The 25,687-nt window shown below is 36.6% G+C and overlaps 1 protein-coding gene across 4 annotated transcripts in view; it reads left to right on the top strand.

The window, feature by feature from the left end:
• Window positions 1–25,687, top strand: part of LOC134527475 (recQ-like DNA helicase Blm) — a 241,667-nt gene that overhangs the window by 72,718 nt on the left and 143,262 nt on the right. For all 4 annotated transcript variants that reach the window (XM_063360175.1, XM_063360176.1, XM_063360177.1 and 1 more), the window contains 2 exons: window positions 144–365; window positions 3,070–3,151. In XM_063360175.1, coding sequence (XP_063216245.1) covers window positions 144–365; window positions 3,070–3,151 — 304 coding nt within the window. The remainder of the gene's footprint in view (window positions 1–143; window positions 366–3,069; window positions 3,152–25,687) is intronic.

Raw genomic sequence — 25,687 nt, 5'->3', positions numbered from 1 at the left:
AGTGCTCAAAAGCAAAATGGCTTAAGTGGCACGTTTTTGTAGGCACAACGATTTTACGAAGGTAGCGATTTTACGAACCCAACTCGTGGAACTGTGATCACACCTGGTTGGTGCACAAGCAGAAGGGCAACTGCTGCCTGCAGGTGTTTCATCAGAGGTTCGGGCTGCACACGTTCCGGCCCAACCAGCTGCAGACAGTGAACGCCGCACTCCTGGGCCACGACTGCTTCGTGCTGATGCCGACAGGCGGTGGCAAGTCATTGTGCTACCAGCTGCCGGCGCTGCTGGCTGCTGGGGTGTCTGTCGTCATCTCCCCGCTCAAGTCCCTCATTCTGGACCAAGTGCAGAAGCTCAGCTCGTTAGACGTGAGTGCCAATGTTTCACGTGATCATTTGCCTTACATCCATCTATAGTGTCATTTTTGTGTTGGTAATTTGTCTTGCAAGCACATCAAATCTAGTCAGGAATTTAAATAATTAGGTTTTAATTTTCTGAATGTATTAATTATAATTTCCTGAAAAACATGTAAAATTGCTACATAAGCTGTAAGCATCAGAGATGTGAGATTACTTGGTTTTTAATAAGGGTTGCAGAAGTAAGATGACCTGGCACATATTAGTGGAGGAAAGGTCAGGTGAATGGAAATCACGCTAAAGTCAGCGAAACTCGTTGGACAACTTATTATCTTTGTTACACAATTGTTTACACATTGACAGCTACATAATTTGTGTGTATTATTTATCTCAAATAGGTGTTCATGGTTGTTTCATGCCTGTCTGTTATTTAGAGGTTATTTCCCCATAAGAACCATGTTATTCTTCTGGTGATTTATAAAAAGTTTCCGTTAATAACAAATGTGTGCTTATCAGAAGTAGTTATTTAATACATTTCACATTAGTATTATAAGTAATTGGTTTCTTCAATGTTTTACATCATATTTCTTTTTCCTGTAGCTATCAGCCATGTCATAACCAAAAAATATATAAAATTAATGGTTTTATTGCATTATTTAGTAACAACACAGTATTGTTAAAAATTTAAAAAAAAAAAAATTGTTGCAATTTTTTTGTAAATTTAATCCGAGTTTTTTTCTAAGTACTACTTATTTGTGAATAATATACAAGAAATCACTGTAATAATATTTCAGTTGGCTAGTATTAAAAAGTACAGTCACTTGGTTTAAAATACAAACAAAAATTAAGAAACTTTATCTAACTACATAAATAAAATACTTGCTTCTATGCTTATTAGTTACAACAGTAACTAGGTACTTGTTCTAAACACTTAATCTGCACTAAAAACATAGAATTGAAAGCATGTTCTGAGTAGGGTTTCTAAATTAATTTAAAAAAGCCAACCATCTAAACTGTAATTGACACTCCCAGTCAAATTTATGGTATGTTATAAATACAGTAGAATCCCCCTGGAACAACCCCTCACGGTTCCCGAAAAAACGGTCGTACTTACGGAAGGGTCGTTCCAGAGAATTTGGGCAATTTTTGGCCAATTTCCCCCTCCCCCCAACCCCCCCGGCCGTTTCACGGAAAGAACCGTCCTTTATTTGGGCAGCTTTAAAATAACATCGTGCTAACGATATGTAACGTGGGTAGTTTATTTTTTATCCATTTATTGCCCCCCCCCCCCCCCCCCCCCACTTCCCTCTCTTTCGGCGTCACCATTCGTCCCGCCGCGCCGGATGCCTGCCAGACACGTCTCTCGGCGCCAGGTGAGCTAACGGGCGGCGGACATAATAACCAACCGACGTGAGAAGGGAAGCGGACGTCAGAGTATTTTCCCTGGGTTTTAAAAGTGTGACAGCTGAGGTTGTTATAAATAAGGGTCGGGCCAAAAAGCTATTTTACATGGTACGTAACTGGGTGGTTTGAAATATAGAGCGGCCGAAACACAAAAATGGGCCGAAGCGATGGCAACGTTTTTTTTTACACCTTCAGATAATGATAAACAAAAAATATATTTAAGCTATATTCAAGATAACCCGAAAAAATTAATTCCAAATACACTTTTTGTTCAATAAACTATGCTTGTAAGCAGTGGAGCAGTGTATACGTATATGTAACAATAACAACAAAGAACAATTGAAAAAAAAACTCAACATATTACAGTATTATCCAACATGATATATGCGGCAGCTGTTAATTAATTTTTTTTAAGCATTTTTGTTCTTCAAAGTCACACATGTTAGACACGTCGACGAGACGTAAAACAAAAAAAAAAAATTAACGAACATAAAAAAAATAAATACACAACACCTAACCAAATCAAAATCCAAAAACAAATGCGTGTGTCGTCAACAATTCACAAAATCAAACCACTAACCAAATCGGCGTCCAAAAAACAAAGCGTAATAAGTCGTCAACAATAATAAAAACCAAGAAATATCCGAATCAACAAGCAAAAGAAGCGTATCCACCAGCGAGCAAGATCACACTAACAAGCCACAAGACAAAGACACGGGATCGAGACGGCAACAGAAATGCGCATGCGCACCACTGTTTACCGTTATCGCTAGGGTGGCCAGTCTGGACTCTGGAGGGGTGGTATCTATTTTTAGCCATGCGTGTGCCTGCCAACAGTACAGCGCTCGCCAAGAAAAACGTGACGCGCAGCGCCGTACATAGTGTGTAGCGCACTTGTTTTTCATCCGATTTTACTCATTTTTTTTTTCAAACTTTTTCACGGTTCCTCGAAAACTGGTCATTCTTACGGAATGGTCGTTCTAGAGGGGGGTCGTTCGGGAGGGATTCTACTGTAGTCTTAATTTTCCGTATAAATAGTATTAATTTTACGTGCACAGTAAAATCCTATTGTTTCTATTACAGAGGTTATGTTATGTAGTAAAGGTCATATTTTTTGGTTTGAATGTATAACATGTACCTTTTTCCCCCTTAGTAAATTAGGAGTCAGCAGTGAATAACTGAAGATTTAGAAATAGGATTCAACTAACTGCAAGTTTTTGAAAAGTTATAGGTCTTTTTTAAAATTACACTTGCATCAGGCTAATATATTTTATATGTTTAAGAGTTTTAGATGAGTGTGGTTGTGTTTCAGATCCCCTCCGCTCACTTGGGTGGTGACGGCAATCAGGGGTCTGTGCAGTCAGTCTACATTGAGCTGATGAAGCGAGAACCAGGTACAGTCACATCTAGCTGCTGATTTATACTTGTCTCCCTCCTATTTCATCACTCCTTTTCGGTTGGTGTATCTTCACAAATTTCATTTTCATACCTGCCAACCCTCCCGCTTTAGGCGGGAGACTCCCGATTTTATAACCTTTCTCCCGCCCTCCCGATTTGTCATTCAAATCTCCCGCTTTTTTGTTCTGTTTCTCTTGAAGTTTTTAATGCCGTAAATTTATAGTATTAATATGTTTGTACCATTATTCCGTACAAGCATTTAGTAACTACGGTTCGAACCATAACGTGTGGTTATTTTAATAGCCTCAATGCCCACAATTGTCGGCTAAAACTCTTGGTTAAGCGTAGAAAGAAACATAGTTATTTACGATAATTATGGGAGCTGTTTTGGTACACGTTCGTCATTGGTGTTTGTTAGCCAACCAGAAAAAGGTTTCATTTGTTTTCCAAGATGGCGTGTGTTGTCAACATTGAAAACTGTGTTTTTGGTGGTGGTGGTGGTTTGAAATAAAGGCGGATTGAATTAATGAGTTTATGAGACCACTGTTTACATTCGTGCCCAAATTCGCTTCGGTTTGTAAGCCGGCTATGTGTGAATTGTTAGTTTGTGCCCGAACAAATTAGCCTTTGTTCGCGTCTGTGCTCACAGACGAAGTGTAGAGTTAGCATTATAGTCTTTGAATTTATTCAACGCTGTATTCATAAAAATATTATTTTGTGAAGCAGTTGCGTGATGAGTATTTTTGTTTAGTTGTAGGTCTACTCCGCAATAGGGATTTAAAAGAAATGGCGCTAAGTAAGCCTACAGTGAAGTATCTTGCTGTGTACAAGAAGACATTCAGTGACGAATTTCCGTGCATTTTGCAATCGAGGAAAGGTGAACATGCTGCATTTTGTAAAGTGGTAAATTTCTATAAAATATTGATAATGACATAGGACTTATTTAGGCATAGTAAATATCAAGAAACTTAAAAATGTTGATTGAAAATTGGGAAAAAAAAATTAACAATCTAGAATTAACGCACGTTAAAGATGAGTAAATTTTAAATTTGTTTTTATATGGTGTGCACGTACTATGCCCTCTTTTTGTGGCCCTGCCTACCCTATATTTTGTAAATGGGAAAATCTTTCTCTTTTGAACTCTCCACAGTAGGCACGTGCAGACAATTCTTAAAAATAGCAACTAGCCCAATAAAAATATTACAATTTCAACCAGCTGTTTTTTATAATTTTTACTTAGAAATATGCTTAAAAGCACTATTTTGCGTCTTCAAAACAAAATTTTCCCAGGGGAGAGCCCCCGGACCCCGCTTTATTGGGGGAACAAGTATTTAATCCACTAAAAAACCTCCCTCTTTTGGACTGGCCAAAGTTGGCAGGTATGCATTTTCATTTTTTTACTTCATTTTTTAATATACACAATTTACCTACAGTCTACTCGTAACTCTATGGATCCTAGGAAAATTATAAGGTTTTTTTTTTGTTGTATGCTACAAAATCTGCAAAAATTACACATGTTTTAATAAGAATAAAAAATAATTTAATATAATGATGTCTTGTGAGAATAATGATACCGTATAAGTGCATGTAGGAACATTTGTTGTTGCTTAAATAAGCTTAAACATGATACGACTCATTAGTTCTAACAAGTAAATGCAAAACCCATTTTGAGGGATTTCTTGTAGCAAGAACCAAACAATTTATTATTGAAATGTTAGCATATTATCACAGGTTTTTTACCTTATGGCCTTTTTAACCTGCAACATAGGCAAGCATGTCAAAAATTGCTTCGATACCATGAATATGGTTCTAAAACACAATTCAAGATTAGAATTTTAATAATAGTACCGTATATACTCGTGTATAGTGCGCCCTTTTATCCCCTCAAGTAAAGGGAAAAAATCAAGGATGCGCGCTATAAACGAAAAAAAAAATGTGTGGTGGGGGAGGCGGGGAGGAGGAGTGGCAGTCAACTGCCAGGTGATGGGTGACGTTTCTGGCCAGCCCCCCACACATACGCACAAGCAACAAGGCCTCTCTTTCACACACACACACACACACACACAGACTCACAACCTGGTCTCTCGCACACACACACGTGCGTGCGCAAGCTCGCACATCATGGTCTTTTGTTTATTTTTAGACCTCCCCCCTCTTCAAATAAGCCAGCGAAGCAGCTAGTAAAAAAAAAAGAGAGAGAGAGAGAATGTTGTCACCAGTCCCTAGCCCACTTCCTTCGCTTCCTCGTCCCAGCAACTACCTGAAAGTCATCTAATCCTCGGCACCAGCTTAGCAACGTAGCGTGACGGGAGTGGTGGTGTTTAGTCCTGTCAACTGTCAAGGTTACTTGATGGTCATAGTCCCGTTCCTGCCTGCCTACCTCCCTCCCTCCCGTCCTCGTACCAGTTGTGATGATACAGCGCTTCATTATCTTCCGTCTACACCGCAGAGTTTAGCTTGCTCGTGTCGTTTCAGATGGTACAGTATGCCACAAAAGTTTCGCTTTCAGATGGAAGAGTATTTAAGTATTTTCCTAACACATCACCACACATCAATTTAAATAATCATTTGTTTCATAAGTAATTAATTACTTAACAGGTACCACAAAATGTTAGTAAAATTTATTTATGGGGGAAAAAAAATATTTTTTTTTTCTCTTTGGAATTTGTTGCAAAAATCGTGGTGCGTGCTGTACACGAGGGCGTGCTATACACAAGTAAATACAGTATATCATCATACAATTTTTATGCCAATAGTGAAAACAAGTTACTGAAATTTTGAAACTAGTAATGTGATTTTTTATACAAGAGTGTATAAGATTACTTATAACTTATAACCTTGACATATAAGTCAAAATTCATACTTATTTCTGAAGCCGTCATTTCCAAATTTGATCCTTACACCATCGACCTGGGAGTATTCCTCCCGCTAGAAGGGGTATCAGAATATTATTCGTTTACACTAGAAAAATGTCTAGGACCGGCCCTGTGAATAGCCACTAAAATTAATTGACAGAAACAATGCGTATTGGCATGGGCCGCAAAAGTGAGCATGTGGGAAGTGAGTACAGTCAAACCTCTATCTATCTTTTTCAGGGGACCAACAAAAAAATTCAGTAGATGCGGACATTCAATAGATGTGGACTTTACTGTTATATTTGGAAAAAATATTTCAACCTCAAAATTATTGTCAGAAATTTATCAATTACTTGTCATTTAAGTTTAATCAATTGAAAAAATAAATAAAAATGGGAGCATTTTACTTAATTCAATTTACACTTATAAAAAACATAGCCTATGCACAATAGACCTACAATTCAATTTCAATATCTTCAATAATCCTAATTCTTTCATCAAGTGTTCTCACCTGTTTACTATGCCGAGACATTTTAATCGCTCTAAAACGTTAACCTCACTTTTGCACTTTTTATTAAGTCAACATTCACGCACATGTAAAGGAAACACCGATCAGAATCAGGAAGTAACATGTGCCATAGATTAGGATAGCATGCCCGAACAATGAAATACCGTCCTACAGAAATGCGTTCACTATGCTGCACAGGAATCAATAAATTTTCAACGCTACAGCGGACGCCATATTGGTTTCTTTGTACCTTATAAATGAGACGTCTCAATGCTCAGTCATAATAAGGGACATGTTTATTATTGAAGTGATTTTATATACGTACGGTATAAAATGTTTTGTTTTTTACATTACCATTTTAGCCGACATGAAAAAGTTTTGTACATAAATACAAGTTGATAGTGTGGCAACGTTCCGTGACGAGTCGATTTCACGGAAATATGGCACCAATGTTAGCCATCTGCTGTTCGTTGACAGTTCACTCGTTGCTATTATAAAATGGCTGCAGATTTAAGGTGATTTTTACTACTTCTGTATACTATCGTTACTGTTTTTATGACTGTTTCTTTCTAAGAAATGGTTACGTATTTCTGCAAAATCTTTATGGTTAAACGATCATCTATTATAATTTATAGTGACGGTACCACATATTTTGTACGATCAATGCGGACAAAACGATAATTCAAACATCGGTACAAGCTGACTTTTTTAACCTTAGTTGTATGGCAATTTTGCCGGGACCGTATACGATAAACACGGACAATCGATACATGCGAGTTCGATAGATAGAGATTTGACTGTATATTAATAGGGACCGGAAAAATTTGCGGGTTCAATGACCTGCAGGATGAACTCCATAGTTCTACGTACACTCGGTCAAATGTCACCCACTCATTGGCTGCTGTGTTTTGAGACGTCCCAACGTAGCAGCCAGTGATTCGATACAGCTTTGGTCGGGTGTTTCTAATTGGCCCAGGTGAGTTGTGAGCCAATAGCAGAGGCAGCACTGACGTATAACTATTTGTATTTTAGCCTATCGCGAAATGATTTCGCGAATTTTTCCTGTCTCTATATATTAATATATTTTTTATTCACTGTATGACCAGAATTGTAGGGCATGAATTTAATAGGTAACATGGAATGCCAATTCAAATTTTTATTGTTAAGGAACATATATCTGGAAATGCAATTGCAATCTGCAAAGTTACAGGCATTAATAGTGGAGCACAAATTTGAGTTTTGCACACATAGGGGCACTATTCCACTTGCTGAGAACTAAAAAAAAAAAAATTGGTTGTTTGTAAAGTCGGTTTACGGACGATAGTTTAACATGACAACGTCATAACAAAACATTGATGAAATGATTGCATACTTTTATAAATAACATTGAATCATTTTAATTGAATTTTCACTATTTTGTATAGATACAAAGAAGGAGTGAAATGAAATCTATTATTTAATTGATAAATTTACTTTTATTTGCACTCATTAATTCAAAATTCAAATATGTTTATTACTTTAACAAAGAGATTATTTTAACTATAACTTTTATACATGTTTGCTATTTAACTTCTTCCAATCTGTGTTATTCTGTTAAGGATAGGATGATGATAGGAAAAGTAGGAAACGAATGGGAGTGTTTCAAGTTTAATGTGCCTCGAAAAAGTCAAATCGATGGTTGTTCCAATCGAATGGAAGAGAGATAGATGCAGCGCAAGTGTACAATGAGCGTAATGGGACACGGCGTAACGGGACAATGTGCATTACGGGACACTTTTTTGTGCATGCAGCCGGCGTTCATCGATTTATTAGACGTCACGTCAAAAATGAGGTGTAGGGTATTTAAGGAATCTCTATAATGTACTGCAGCCTCCTGGTTCATTCTGAAGGTCTGCAACTCTAGTTGGGACCCATGTCCCTACACTGATTCAAGCTGTCGGCTTGGCTTTGACCTCATCGGGACACAGTTTTTCCATAGAGTCTTGCACAAGTGGTTTTTCCATTCCATCAATTTGAAACTAGGTATGCTTGTTCGTAACATAGTGTAGAGCTGGTATTACTGATATGTATGGTTCATCTTAGGTCAGAACTTGATACAGTTTTTTAAGTGAAGGTTTGTTGAATGGTTTGGGGTACTGTTCACCTATTGCATTTTTTGTATGTGTATTTTCTGATTAATTTGAATTTTTGACATCAGTGTTATATGCAATAGCTTTTGTAAAGTATTTTATTGTAGTGAAAACAGATATGAAACATAATTGTGAGGTTGCAGATCATGTTCAACTGGCTCGCTCTTCTTTGTCAGAAAAATTGTTCCCATTAGAACATAATTAAAAAAGAAAACAACAGAAAAATTGTTCCCATTAGAACATAATTAAAAAAGAACTATTTTTCTGTTGTTTTCTGTTCTTGCTTATTGCTGTAGATGGAGAAAATCTATTTTTAAAACTATTATTGTAAGCTGTTTAAGTTAAGACAACATCCATGTTAGAATAATTTAATGATTGTCAACAAAGACATGTCTTTTTCAAACATTGGGCAATGTTACATGACACTATACTGTAGGGCCGCGACATCTTGGCGGGTCGACTCCTTAGAGCTCAGCGACCTTGTAATCGACACGTCCCGCCTTGTCTCCTCCGCAGTTAGTAACAGCCTGGAAGTCTTCATGCCATTCCGTAAATATTGGTCTCACGTATGGTGCAACACAGCGCAGATCTTAATGATACAAAGATGCGATAATGCTTTACGGTAATTTATTATGCAAAGTTAGTGCACTATATGCTCAACTGGGCAGCTTAGTTAAACTTAGTTAAACATAGCTAGACAATACTTAAAAGTTAAGAACTAAATTTGTAATTGTGGGTTACTGTAGGAAACACAATTAAGACTTGCAGGTAACTCCCTCGCTGATGCTTTCTTTTTCATTTGGTTTAGCTGAAATGTGAAGATGCACTTTCACGCATGTCAAGAACCTTACCACTTTTATGCATTCGGGTTGGTGTTTTTCCATAACAGCACTCTGAAAGAACCATTTTAGTCATTTTGAGGGAGCCGAAAACTATATTTCTGACAAACCATCCTCGTGTATTATATAAAACATTGACCTATAGATAAACGTATATTTTTTCATATAATCATTCTGGCAAAACCTCCAGTACTTTGACTTAGAAAATAACACGAATGACATGCTATTATAACACCATTTAGTAGCCAGTAGAGATTTATGTTAAGATTAATGATAGCAGTGTGAAATAATGTTAACATTAAAAACATGAAAATAGTAACAATGTTTGGCAACAATAGTATTAAAACAGCAAAAATAACACAGTCATAATCATAACACAATAATAACATAATATAATAGTTACAGCTAACCTAGCAAACAAAGCCGAAGTACTCTGAAAAAACACTTCTTTGACAAATAATTTTTAAAAAAATTGTATTTAGATTAATAGAACTCTCTCAAACATAAAAGTATGAATTTTGGCTGTTTAGAGAATCTGAAATAAGCAGTGTTGCTAGCAGCATGTATATGAATGTCACAATGGGACAGCAATAACAGATTCATCACTACTGTCAGTAGTTGTTCACTATGTTCAGATGCACTGTCATTGCTGTCATTACACACATTTATTATAAACCCTTCCAATACGCCCTCCATGACCCAGTCCTTTTTCCAATACCTACTCGTCCTCTTTACTGACCACGTGTTGACAGTAACCTTCCCAGTTGGTGCTTGTGATGGGATCTGAGTCCCTGGTGGTTTGCGACTGCAACGCTTGCAACGAAAGTTCACCAGAAGTATTGTTCTCACGAATTAAACGCTTCATTTTGGCCCACGCGAGCATTTAATTCACAATTGTAGGGAGGCAGACTAATTACACGATGACCATGTAGCTCAGCTAACCTGTCTACCGTATTTACTCGCATAATGTCCACAGTAATTTGGCTACATTTTTGACCAAAAAAATGGGTAGCGGACATTATGAGGTGAAGTCCGAAAAAAATTATTTTTCCATATAATTTTACATGTTTTGTGTAGAGTAAAAAAATTGTTCTCTCATAATTAGTTTACTAGTACCCTGATTTTACGTATGCTCACGGTTCTGCAGAATGCATTAGTAAAATCGCTGCTTCGTAAAATTGGCACCCTTCCCTCGGCCCAGTTGTAAAATATTAACGGCAGCACACTACTTCAAAGAGCGCTGGTGACTGGCGACCCTCCGCAGCGGACGTGAGAAATGTGACAGGTGTCGAGATAATTGGGTGCCGGCGATTAGTGGAAGATACCACTTTTTTTTTTCTTCTCTCACTCGCGTGTGCGATCTTACGTTCAGAAGCCGCAGTCAGCCTACACAAAATAAACGCTTTGCGTGAAAAGATATTTTTTAATCTTTCATTGAGATGGCCATTAACGGCATGGGGCAGATGTCTAATGTCTGCATTAGCCGGCGCCGGCGAGCCTCCCTCCCTGTCCCTTGCCCACTGTGTGTATAAAAAAAGTTACCGGCAGACGTCTGTGTATGCGAGTCCCCTCCTGCCCTGCTTGACAGAAGCCTGGGGTGGGGGGGTGGGTGGGAGTGAAGAGCGTGGAAAAGAAAAGGCTGAGCAGGAATTTTTAACAAAAACAAAGCAGAGCCTTGTCTTCTTGACATGTAAGAATTTATGCATGTCCATTCAGTTACAGCTGACATTTTCTTTACGTTGCATATCATATCTTACGCTCCGGAGAAATGAACAACTCAAGGTCAACGCATTGTTGACAGCGTCGGTAAATTTCCATCCCGTTACTGTGCCTTTCAGGAGTGGCCAAGGTTGCTTTGTCTGGTGCGTACTTTATGCGGATTTTTAAAAATTCCATTTCAGGTATATTTAAAAAGAAATGTGCGGACATTATGTGATGGCGGACATTATGCGATTAAATACGGTAATCTGAAACGTTTTTCTCTCGGTCGATGTTTTTAAACAAGTTCGGAAAATGTTGTTTTCACATTTTATTGTCACATTGTATATCTTTTCTCTGCAACCAAGCTATCATTGCATATTTACTGTCGTACTTGGATGGCGGCTTGTCTTCCTGCTTGCCATGGTATAGAGCATTATCCATAACCATGACTGAAGGGGGTGGAAAATTTGGAATCAGTTTTTACGTAATCTATTTTTAAAAGTTTCCAGAGTTCATCTGGCCGTGGTAGTCTCCTGTTGTTGTGCTTGCTATATAAATAAGAGAGGCTCTGGGAAGGAGGCCCTGCCTAGAACCAACACTTACAACTATCAGTCTGTGTGCGGCATTTCCTGTTGCCATTACACCTGCAACGTCATCTTTCTTGTGCCAACATTTCTGAAAGGTTAAATTAGTGTCAACCCAGGATTCATCCATGTAAAATATCTTCCTCCTAGCCTTCCTGCACTGTTTCATCTGAGTTAGGTACCGCGATCGCCAAGCAACAACGTCAGATCTTTCGAGAAGAAGCATTCGCTTATTTCTGCTTCTTCTCCACACAAAACCCATTTCTTTGAGTATTTTACGTAGCAATGTCTTTCCCCAACTCCATACAATTTTTTCTTTTAAAACTGGCAGTAGTTTTCTTGCATAAAATTCATGGATAATGTCTCTGATCACTCTTCTATCAAAGTCATCAACTGACAACAAACATTTCCCAGTTTTTTTTTTTTTTTGGCCTGAAATGAATAATTAAACATGAGAGGCTGTTTCACAATCAAATAAAGGAGTGTTTTATGTATATGTAAATATATACATATAAATTGTAAATAAATAAAATATTTAATACTATATATCTATATATATATATATATATATATATATATATATATATATATATTATAATACATATCATATAATATATCATGTAATATATATAAAATCATATACATAATTTATAATGTATGTAATGAAATATAATGTAATATAATGTGTAGCAATATCGGCTACACTTGTAGCTAACAAAAAATATTCTAACAAGCGTTGCAGAAAGCCTGGAAAATTGCCAAGTGCAAAACAAACAAACTGCGGGTGAAATTACGGGGAATACGTTGAGAAACTTATGATTTAAGTATTATTATTTAAAGTCATAATTACCTTTTTTTGCCTGGTGCTGTTTGTTTTTTATTTGGTGTCTCTGTTGTGTTTTCGGATGCACAAAACTGATCTTTGGCTTATACCTGTCACCTATGTATCGCGCAGCTCTTTCGGTTGCTTTTGCAAGAGGTACTAGCAGACATTTGTTGGCAGCTTCTTCATCACAACACTGGATTACACTACTTATAATTCCCCTCTCCCCACTATGTATTACTTTATTGTATCTTGAATGTCCTGTGTCGGGCTCCATTGTTCACTTCAGACTGAGAGCGTGGCCCTTGATGTTTTTGGCATGAACCGCATAGCGGCTGATGTGCACGCGCAGCTGCTTCCACTCTCACGCTTCCCTGCTTCCCCGCAGATCAACACCCCTTGATGTCGCGGCCCTACAGTACTTAAGTCCACACATCAGCAGCTGGACCATTGGACCGTTCCACAGCTACTGGCTTTTGCTGTTACAAATAAAGCTTGAAACTCAATGATGATGGAACTGGACATATTTCTCTTTAAGTTGGGGCTTGCATCTCTTTGTCAACTAAGTCATTAGAGATGGACACATGCAAGGGAATTATGGATGGAAATGGCCATGATCATATTTAACTAACCATCCCAAATGTGCCTGTGTTGATTTCAGGAAACCTTGGAAAACCAAAATCAGAACATCTGGACCAAAATTTTAACCCTGCTCCTCTATAATTTGAGCAAAACGCTTTATCGTTGTGCCACCTTGTTTGTTTGTACAATAGCTAGGATTTGTACATGTCACAGTAGTGACTGGTCTGGTAGGAACTGGTCACAAAGAAGTCCAGAAATAAACAGTGACGGTTCTGGGAGTGTCAAAACTTCAGTTTCCAGTAGCTGTTTGCTAACTTGCATTTTTGTGCACTTCATTTTATGTTCACACATTAAGTATAAATAGTTGGAGAGTGTCTATTTAAATCATGAGGAAATTACTTCTGAAAAAGTGTTATCTATCTAACATAAAAATTTACACTGTCCAGCAAAAATACATTTTTTTAGGATGTCTAATTTTATTTATCAATATATATATGAAAATGTTTTTTTTTTTTTGTTTGTCCCATATGCATTCCAAACCATTATCTGATTGCAATGAAACTTTGCACACTGGACCTTCTAAACACGAGGAAGGTCACTGTCTAGGTGAGATTTCAAAAAACCACCCCTATCCCCCCATTCCCACCCCTTAAAACTTTGACACTACTTGGTGAAATTTTGTTCACTTTGCATTTAAAATAAGGGGACAATTACTGTCTTTAATGGATTTCTAAAAAAAAAGCGGTAAGTCACTGTCTACATGAAATGATGAAATAAAAAAAAAGCATCATCCTTTTCCACCCTTGGTACTTCTACATGAAAATTTGCACAGATGACATTCAAAATAAGAAGAAAATTGCTGATAACATATCATTTAGAAAAAAAGTGTAAGGTTACTGCATACATGAGATTTTTAAAAACCACCTCATCCCCTTTTTCATTCTGTAAAGCATAATATTGGTACATTTAACTAAGCGAGTGTTCAGACTGAGCGGACGTGTTTCGGGCGCGCTCCTCGGTTTCGATGTTTTGAAGCGATTAACTCCGTGTTAACTCTTTAGTTAGTGCTCAGGATCATTAATCATTAATTCCTCAATACTAGATCAATAGGGATTCGTGGGTTTTGATCTATCAAGTAATGATGTATCTATATCAGTACTAGACAGTGACGTCTGCGCGACCATGTTTCGGTCACCTAAAAAAAACCTGTAAAATCTGTGTTAACTCTGGAAATACCATTGAATGACACCCTCTCTTCTGAAAGTATCAACAGGGACATGGTGAACATGGAAGATCTGCTCAAAATAATGAATACGGTATGTGAAAAAATCGAAGAGTTAAAAAATGAGAATTGTATACTGAAAACCCTGCTTATGGATTCCAGAGCAGAAACGGCAGAAATCAGGCAGGAACTAAATAATATTAAAGAAAAACTATTCTCCAACAATCATCCTGAATCTTCATACAGCCATGCCCTCAAGAAGCCTTTCATCGCCAAGCCAGCTAACCGTACGATTCCACAGAACCGCGCCGGTAATAGCAGCCTGTCCTCTGACCTACATTCCACTCAGCGTGACAGCACAAAGGAAAATAACAAATGTGACGACACAGATGGTTTTACGCTGGTACAGCACACACGTAAAGCCAAGTCAAAGAGTCATCCTGAAATGAAGCGTGAACTGGTCATGAAAAAAACACCCATGAAAGTAGGCATCAGAAATATATCCTCGTTAAAAATGATTCCCAAACCTATTTATAAAAAAACGAAGGCACTTTTTATAACTAGGTTTGATCCGACCGTGCAAGAACAAGAGATCATTGATTACATATCTAATGAACTGAATTTATCCCAAGTTAAAGTAACAAAACTCAAAACTAAATTCAACTCCTATGCATCTTTCCACATTTCCGTGTTGGAAGAGGACTTTACTAGAATAAATAATATTGTTTTTTGGCCAAACGGTTGCTTGTTAAGCCCCTTCTACGGCCAACTACATCATGATCAAATTCTAAAGAACTCTGCATCTGAAGAACCTATCAACAGGCCTAGTGCATCTACTTCCACATCCACCTCTACTTCTATTTCCGCATCCACATCTACTTCAATCTTTGGTGCCTGGAGGAGCATCTTAATCTCCACCCGTGAAGCAGTCTTTTGAAGAATATTCAGTTGTGTATCAAAATGTGAGAGGTTTACGAACCAAATCTATTGAATTTCAGGAAAACCTAATTAGTTCACATTTTGATATTATTTGTTTAACAGAAACATGGTTTAATGAAAATAGTATAAACTCTCACTATTTTACAGACCGTTATTTAGTTTTTAGAGACGATAGAAACTCACAACTGACAATGAAGAATAGAGGCGGAGGTGTCTTATCTGCAATCAATAAGCATAAATTCTTATCAGTGCATCCTTTGTATGATTACGTCTTCCCCGGCATCGAAGCTGTCTGGTTAAAAATAAAACTAACGCCTATGAAATCAATAATTCTTGGTACTATCTACTTACCTCCAGATATCACACCTGATGTTTACCGGAATTATTTTGTAGCCTTGGAAGATAAACTGCTAGTTTGTTGTGATGATATATTGATTCTTAGTGATTTTAATGTGCCTGGCATTGACTGGTCTAATTCTCATCCTGATAACATTATACACTCACATCTCAAATCTAAAGCCAGTTACCTACTTAACTTCACATCCAGCCTTGGTTTATCACAATTTAATTGTACCCAACCAGCTATAAATCTCTTAGATCTGTGTCTTTCTAATCTTCTTCATTGTTTGGTATCACATTCTGCTGATATCCTTATCAAAGAAGATTCATTCCATCCCGCTTTAAATATTAACATCACATGAGAAACATGGCATAATAATATTAATCTCTCTACTGTGTTCAGAAATTACAAAAAAGGGAATTATCTTGGTCTTTACAACTCTATTAATGACTGTGACTGGTCACACTTTTATAGTTCTACTGATGTTAACGATCTAGTGGATCAACTAACAACTTGTATTGCTGAAAAAATTGATACTTATATACCTCTATCTAGTAAAAAAAAAAAAATAGAAATATCCTCTTTGGTTTTCCAGCGATTTAATACGTGCTCTTAAATCTAAAAAAACTTTTCCACAAGCTGTACAAAAGAAACAATAATCTACTCTACTATGCACAGTTCTCTCATTTTAGAAAATCTGTGAAATCTCTAATTAAGCACGACAAAATCCTTTGGACTCAATCGACAAATAACAATATCAAGAAAAACCCCAAAAAGTTTCTGGAGATATGTAAAGTTAATGAAAGATGGTTATTATGAACAACTTTCTCTTAAAGTAAATGGTGATATGTCAAATGATCCGAACGGGGTAACGAATGTGTTTGCTCAGTATTTCTCTAGTGTATATGTAACCCCAAATACTTCTCCCCCAATAACTACATCGGTCATGTCTTTTGAGACTATAGCTGTGCCTAAAATTTCTCAAAGTCTAATACTTTGGGCAATTAAGGACTTAAAATCAACTAAATCCACAGGTCCTGATGGCATTCCCAATTTTATTCTTAAAGGCTGTGCCCAACTTTTAGTACCTCTACTTTATCACATTTTTAACACCAGTCTGAAAACTAATATATTTCCTAATAATTGGAAAATAGCAAAAATGATTCCTATTCATAAAAATGGTTCAAAATTAGATGTCTCAAACTACAGGCCAATATCATTACTTAATGGGTTCTCCAAAATTTTTGAAAAAATTATAGCTAAATTTTTAAATTTTCAACTTTGTAATATTCTCACCAATAATCAACATGGTTTCAGGTCTGGTATGTGTACTACCACTAATCTTCTTACCTTTCTTAATCCTGTATATAATATAGTTACTAATAGGGGTCAGGCCGATGCCTGTTACTTCGACTTAGCTAAAGCCTTTGATACTGTAAACCATTCCTTACTTATTATTAAATTATCCCATTTAGGTCTTTGTGGAAACTATATCAATTGGTTCTCAAGCTACCTATCCAACAGAAGTTTTTTTGTATCGATCAACAATCCTTCTCAGTATAATGCGTGTTCTGGTGTTTCCCAGGGAGGTACTCTTTCACCTCTTCTCTTCAATATATTTATTAACGACATTACACAAGTACTTTCCTACTCTACTGTCATTCTTTTTGCGGATGACCTAAAAATCTATAAAATTATTTATTCCTTAGAGGATTGTGAATTATTACAAGAAGATATTATTAAAGTTACTAATTGGTGTCTAAGAAACCTGGTCATACTCAACAAAGATAAAACCAAGGTCATATCTTTCACTAGGAAATACCATCCAATTAAATACTCATACAAATTAGCAAATTCTATTATCTCTCAAGCCCACTACACAAAGGATCTCGGTATCATTCTTGATTCAAAATTATATTTCCATATAATTGGTGTCTAAGAAACCTGGTCATACTCAACAAAGATAAAACCAAGGTCATATCTTTCACTAGGAAATACCATCCAATTAAATACTCATACAAATTAGCAAATTCTATTATCTCTCAAGCCCACTACACAAAGGATCTCTGTATCATTTTTGATTCAAAATTATATTTCCATAAACATGTAGATTACATATATTCCTATGCACGAAGAACTCTAGCGCTTATAAAATTTATTAATTATTACTACTTATGCAACCAACTCAGACTCACTTATCTCTCTTTACATGGCACTTATAAGATCAAAATTAGAATATGCGTAGGGGTGGTCGGGTACCCGAAATTTCGGGTCACGTTTCGGGTACTACAAATACCCGACGTACCGGTCGGGTATCGTTTTGGCCCGAAAAATCGGGCAAAATTTGTGTTTAAGATCAATTGTTCAGAAATTGGTAACGAAATTGTTAAAAACTGCAAAATAAATAGCTTCATGCGTTTACTTAAATATATTTTGAACTTTATATAAGTTTTAAATAACCGTGAATTATTTACTAACCTTAAAACATTATACATCGTAAATTAAAAAAAAGCCTCTAAATAAACTGTAACTTCCCTAAAAGGTTACGCTAAGTTAAATACCGTACATTTTGTTAAAACTCTACGGCGTTACAATAGATTGGCTAAAAAACTAAGTTCGCAATCGTAAAATGAGACATAAATTATTGGTAATCGTTTTATTTGAATGGCCATGTTGGTTGTGATTGTAGACACCATGGCACCAAAGACAACACAGTACAAAAGATATGCGCGTGCCCGAGCGATTGTGACTTTTTTTTTCGTTGGACGAAGACGGCGACTTTAAGTTGACAGTTCAAATCAAAAGTGCAATATTGCTTTTTGTCCGTATAATGTTTAAGGATGACATAAAATTAAAAACAACAGTTTTTTTGAACCAGTTGGCGCATTTGAAAAAACGTTTTACCGTTTTCACCTATTATCTAACCCAAGTGTTTACTATTACACACGGTAAAATGACTGGCCGTGTGGCTGAGCCGCTGGCCATGAAGTAAAACCAACAAACAATAGGTTTGTTTGACTCGAGGTCTCTTTTTGACCTGTCAACTCTCGGGGCGCCCTTTTCCGGAAGCAGTATGGCGGATGGTCGTTTTACTCGCGGGGGCAAGTTGCTCTCAGGTCACTCAGGTCATGCTCTCGATGCTCCTCCTCTCGAGGAAGAGTTGCGAGGGCAAGTCGTCTGCTGGTTGTTTTGGCGCGACTTTGACGATGGAGTCAATATGTTATAAAGCTACATTTGGTGATGACGGTAATATTTTAATTAGATGACGACATTGAAGCGTAAAAACATTTCAATATAACTTATTTGGCGTCCTTTATTTAAAAATCACAAGATTTGCAATCGTTTCCTAGTACAGGTTAGCTTATGCATACCACAAGCGGTTTAAAGTCAAAAAGCAATATTTATATATTTTTACCTTCATCAAGCTCTCTCATAATTTGTAGTCCAATATATGGTAAATCAATAACAACTTCATCTTCATATGAATCTTCATTTCCAAACAAATTTCTCACGATGTCTGCTATATTATCCGCCATCATTGTTTAACAACAAATAGCGTTTTCTTCGTGTATTAAAAGTTACCGACTCTTTTTGCCCTCAGGTCAACTTGCTCCCAACTCTTTCAACTCCCGAGGAGCACGAGAGACCTCGAGTCAAACAAACCTAATGATAACTGCTGGAACAATGGAAGTACTGTTTGTATACATTTGAAATGAGATATTCTTCAAGCGTATCATTGCATTGGCCATATTTTCGGAAAAAGTAAACTGGTTGAAATTATTAAGTGTTTGGCCAAAACTGATTAATATTTGATATTGTCTTGGCAGTTCTCAGGAATTTAAGTGCACTTGTTAATGGCTCCATTAATACAAAAACTTAAGTAATAATTAATAAGTTTTTCTACCTCATCATGAGTATAAATAATTGTGAGGGCCAAGCAAGCAGCTCAACCCACACCAGTGAAGACATACAAGACCACATACTTTCTAATAGTCACTCTCAACTAATCTTGAAAACACCAATTTGGAAGTTTTTTACCCGTGTGGATAAAGACAATGCTAAATGCACACACTGTGACGGCGTTATTAAAACACTTTACGGCAACACAACAAGCATGCAAAGGCACTTGAAAAAACATCCTAATCTTGAAAAACAGTTCATGGAGTTGCAAACTATGAAGAAAGAAGCAAGTGTGAAAAAAACGATGAAAGACAAAGAAGGTAATCAGCCACACAAGAAGCAGATGACAATGAAACAGTTTACTGGAACACAAAAATGGCCATCCACACATTCGAAAGCTGAGAAACTTACCAACAAAATTGGGAAATGGATAGCTCAGCATTCCCATCCTTTTTCTGTTGTTGAAGAGGAAGGATTCATTGCACTGATTGAAGAGGCACAACCCCAGTATACAGTGCCTTCAAGACAAACGTTTTCACGTAGAGTGATCCCAGCAATGTACATGTCTATGAAAGAAGACATTCTGTCAAAAATCCTTTCTGAAAAATACAATTTTATGTCCCTCTCCCTAACTAGTGACATGTGGTCTTCAAGGAGCAACATATCTTTTTTGTCACTGACATGTCATTATATGACTGGTAAAATTGAAATGAGATGTTACTGCCTGGGCTGCAAACATTTTGTTGGCAGCCATACAGGAGATGCAATATGCCAGTGTGTGCAGTCAATTTTGGAGGACTATCAGCTCTCACAGTTAGAAATACCTGTTTACTGTATCACCGACAATGCTGCGAACATGTGTTCAGCAATGAGGAAGGCTGAGCAGTTGACTGGAATGAGATGTTTTGCACACACACTGCAGTTGACAATATCAGATGCCAAGAAGGCGACTACTGGAGCTCCTCAAGTGTTAGCTAAAGCTAGGCAGATTGTGGGCCACTACAAGTCGAGCGACGTAGCTTCGGAAAATTTAAGAAAGCAACAAACAGAATGTGGAATGAGTTCAACACTGGAAATTATACAGGATGTAGAGACACGCTGGAACAGCGAGTATGCAATGCTTCACAGACTGCTGCAACTCAAGCTGCCTTTATCAATTGAGCTTGTGAAGTCAAACTGTGAAAACTTACTTCCTAATGACTGGGAATTGATTGCTGGTTATGTTGAAGTGTTAAAACCTCTTGATGAAGCAACCAGGGATGTTAGTACTGACCACCTACCAACTGCATCAATGGTTATTCTCATTTTGTATGGTCTTACTTCGTTTTTAGAGGATTATGTGAACGGTTTGTGTGCACAGAAATCCGCTAAAACATTTGCTAAGAATCTTTATGCTGCAATAAAAAGCAGATTTCCCATGTTTGAAAACATGGAACCTCATTGCTATTGCACAGTTATGGACCCAAGATTCAAGGACTGTGTTTTGACACAAGCAAGAAAGGAAATTGTAAAAAAAAATCTCAAAAAAGAATTGGGACCATCAGAGAACACTGTAAAAGGTAAGCTGATAACATCTTATTATAATACTAATAGAATAACTTCACATGTAAATGTAGCACTGAACAATTTTGGTCTACACAGCCCTTTCAAGGTTTATGCATGTCCTTTAAAAATGTTTTGGTTCTTTTAGACATATAGAAAGTTTAGTATTTAATATTTATATTAAATTTTTATTTTTTCAGATACACCTAGTACTTCTGATGGACAATCAAGTTTTCAAAGTAGCAGTATTTGGAGTAGGGTGCAGAAAGCTTCATCAGAAACACGTCTGTCTGGTGGTTATGTTTTAAATGCTTCTCCATGTGAACAACTGGACAGTTACTTGGCAGAACCTTTACTGCAGCAAGATGAAAATCCCTGCAAATGGTGGGCTGACAATATAGTGCGCTTTCCTGCTCTGAGAAACTTAGTCTTGAAATATCTGCCAATTCCAGCCAGTCAAGTTGCCAGTGAAAGAGTATTTTCTACAGCAGGAAATGTGTGTACTTCTCGAAGAGAGAGACTGCTGGACGAACATGTTGAGGAACTAGTTATGCTTAGTCAAAATTTAACCAAGGGAATGCAGTAACTGGCATAACCTTGCATTTTGTTGTTAGAAATTAAATTAATAAATAATTGATAGATGTTATTGTAGCTAATTTTTAAATAAATACTAAACAGTCAGTGTAAAAACTCTTTTGTAAAGAAAGCAGGCTACATTATGCGCAAAATTGATTTAATTTGATGCCCGACCCGAAACTGCCCGAACCCGAAGGTATAGGCTGGTTACCCGCCCGAGCCCGCCCGAAACTATATGTCTCTGCCCGACCACCCCTAGAATATGGTTCTGTTATCTGGAATGGCATCAACTTAACAGATACTGAAAAAATTGAAAGTATTCAAAATAAAGTTATAGATTTAATTATTACGAGAAACCTCCCACGCCCCACTTGGACACCCCTGGTAGACCGCAGGGCATATCATGATGCCCTTTTTGTTCATAATAAATTGTTACATTCATAAATTCAGATGTCCTTATTTTCTTGACAATACTTCCTTAAGAATTCCTCAATTCAATTCCCGCTTACGCTCTACTCTGTGTACTCTTCATACTAATAATGATATTATTTATATACTTATAACAAACTACAATAATCTATATTTGAATTCCAACAGTGTTTAATTATAAATTCTGATTTATGTCTGTCATATTTATATTATTTTTCCTTCAATTTTACCTATATGTTTTATGTGTTATGGTTCTTTTACCTTTGTTAGTGTTTTGTCTGTTTTGTTATTATCACTGCTAGTGTGTGGTACTCTTGCTCTCGTTTGCTGGCTATCTGTAGATGTTTCCTCCTATGGTACCGACGGAGGTGGGAGTCCATACACTGGTAGTGATAACTGTGTAACTGTGTTCCTGTTATTACATGTAGTGCCCACCATTAAAGTCTACGACTGTTGGTGGGCATGTGACAAATTACAAATAAAATAAATAAATAAATAAATAACACAGGCTAACAATAGTTTGGGTGCCAGTGTATTTGGAGCTGATTTCATATGAATTTGATGCCCTGAATTCAAATATGGCATTCTTTTTTGCCCAGGAGGTCAAATATCTAAGATATAACATTTTAGTGAAATGTATGTTTTACTTTATTTTAGATTAAATCCATAAATCAAATCTAAAAATTAAATATAAAATTATTTTGATTAAATTACACAAATAGTATTATATTGTACAAATATCATTATATTATAAAAATTTCATATTAAACATATATTATTAGAATATACTAATCTTAATATATATAAATCTCGTGTCACAATGTTTGTCCTCAATGGACTCCTAAACCACTTAACCGATTATAATAAAATTCGCACACCATGTGCAGTTCGATCCAACTTGAGAGATAGGATAGTTTTTATTTTGATTAATGGTCTTAATAATTTATAATTAATAATAAACTGATTATCCATGTTGATTGGTGTTTAAGCCCGGGAAACAATGGGAACTTCGTCTCCATGACAACGTTGCGTGCTCGAGAGTCGGGAAACCATCGGTGCTATTCGTTTTTTCTTTGGTACATTACAAAGCAATGTATTAAGTTTTTGTCAAAATTAATTAATTTTCATTTTATTTCATTTATTATAACTGTAAATAAGAGATTTGGTCTCATTTCCTCCCCCATTAATATAACCGTGCGAAGCCGGGTCGGGCAGCTAGTATCATTATATATACAAAGAAAGTACCAAGTCATCGATGGAACCAACTAATCACTCACCACTTCGGAAGTTTCTTTTTCGTGAACTTTTAAAACTCCAGCATTAATCTGCCATCATGCGGGTATCCAATCATCCTTTATAGTGGTCCTCCATAATTTTGATATCTTGATGAAATCTTTCACCTTGCTACTCACTGCTGTCTCTAAATTTTCAGGAAAACAGTCCATGTGGCTGTGTAAATAGTACACCTTAATATTCATGTTGCACCCAAGGGATTTGAAATTTTTAAGCATATCGTTTACAAGTTCAACATGGTTTTCTGATTTTCGTTGGCCCAGAAAATTTCCCACAACTGCAACAAATGAAGTCTGAATTTTCACTCAACCTCATTCATGGAATTTACGAAGGCTTGGTGCTTAGTAAATTTTCTTAATTCTGGGCCGTTAAATATTCCTGCTTCAATTTTTTCCTTACTCAAGTGAGGCATTTTGCCCCTATAAATTCAAAGCATGATCCGTCCTTACCAAGAGCCTTTACAAACTTCTTCAAAAAGCCCAGCTTTATATACAGTGGAGGAAAGATGATTTTCTCTCTTTCAACTAAGAGTTTGTTAATAACATTTTTTTCTCCAACGACCATATCTTCTCTCTTACTCCACTCTTGTCTAATCCAGTGGTGTGTTTTGTCTCTGCTATCCCAGAGGCACAAGAAACAAGTATATTTGGTGTGGCCACTTTGCTATCCGAAGAGAAATTTTACCATTTTTAAGTCCTATAGTGCTATAAGTTTCTTTCATTGTTGTTGAGTGAGCAATTGGTATTGAACCATATTTGTTCCCATTGTGTAAAAGAACACATTTTATGCTTTGCCTTGTGCTATCAATAAATAGGTGCCAATCATCTGGAAAATATTCAGGAAGAATCATTTTTTCCAGGTGTCCTTTAATATTGTGACAAAATAAAAGATTTTCTTCTTGAGAAAAGAATGGTAGCAGACCCTATTCTCTTTTACAGTAAAAAGTAATTTTGGTTCCTTGTTCCAGTATATACGTAATTTTTTTTTCCTTCAACCTGAAAGCCAGTAATTCATTAGCTTCTTTGGACAGGTTAAGATCTCTGACAATGTCATTTAACTCATCCTGGTTGAAATGTTGAGGAATTGTTGATATCCCCTCATAATCACTGTCACCTTCATTAGTATCAGAAAGGTGCTTATAGGGACTACATTCATCCTTCCTCTGAGTGAGAGATCGGACGTCTTGCAGAGACTAAATTAGGGTAACTCCGCTTGCTATGATTGTTTCAATTGATTCCAGTAATATTTACTAGACAGAAATAACAGTCATCGATGTGGTTTTTGGGTGCTCTCCAAACCATGGTTATGCCGAATTTCAAACTTTTTCTTTTCCCGCTAGTCCACTGGCGTAAATGTTCTGTACAAGTTTTACAAACCTGATGCGGTACCTAGGATTTATCCTGATCATCGAGCTTAACTCCAAAGTACCCATGATAAGCTCTCTTTGCAAGGTCACTAACAGACTTTCTGTTATCTTTTAATGTGTATTCTCCGCATATGTAGCAAAGCACATCAGGATGATTTACACTTCTTCTACTGGAACTCATTTTTTATCAACTTCGATCTATCCTGCACTGCTAAAACTCACAAACTGACCTCAAATTTAGTTGAAGTGTTGAAATGAAAATGAAGGGTGGGATTCCCATCCTGGCATATCCCAGTGACAAAGTGGCTTGAGTCAAGTAGGTGGTTTTACTTCTTTTTTCACACTTATCTCAAAAAGTAGAGCTGATAGAAATAAAACTAATTTCATATTTATATTCAGCACCCCAAATATACCTAAAATCAGTTCCAAAATCCTAGGCACCAAAAAAAAATTTTTTCCTTGTTTGGCCTGTGATAATTAATGTCATAAACACCAAAAAGTTACTGCTTTATCTGATTTCAAAATAGCCACCTGCATTTTCCTGTCCACATTGGTATTTATGAAATTTTTCACACTTGGCGTTAAAATTAAGAGGAAGATAACTGTCTATGTCTGATTAAAAAGAAATCCTCCAACCCTATTTCTACGAGAGATCTTAATTTCCCTTACTACCCCTAAAGGCTAAAGCAGTACTATTTTACTTCTTAATGAAATTTTGCAAACTCATTGCTCAAGTTAAGAGAATTTTAACTGTCTACATTTAATTAAAAGTGTACCCCCATCAAATGATCTATATGAGATTTCTAAAAACCATCCCCACCTATCTTTCCCACCACTTAAAGTATAGTACTTGTATAAGTTGATATCATCTTGCTCACTTAATATTCAAAAGATGAGGAAAATT

This window comes from Bacillus rossius, chromosome 1 (assembly GCF_032445375.1).
Source record: "Bacillus rossius redtenbacheri isolate Brsri chromosome 1, Brsri_v3, whole genome shotgun sequence".
Taxonomy (NCBI): Eukaryota; Metazoa; Arthropoda; class Insecta; order Phasmatodea; family Bacillidae; genus Bacillus; species Bacillus rossius.
This window is presented reverse-complemented; position numbering and strand designations above follow the sequence as displayed.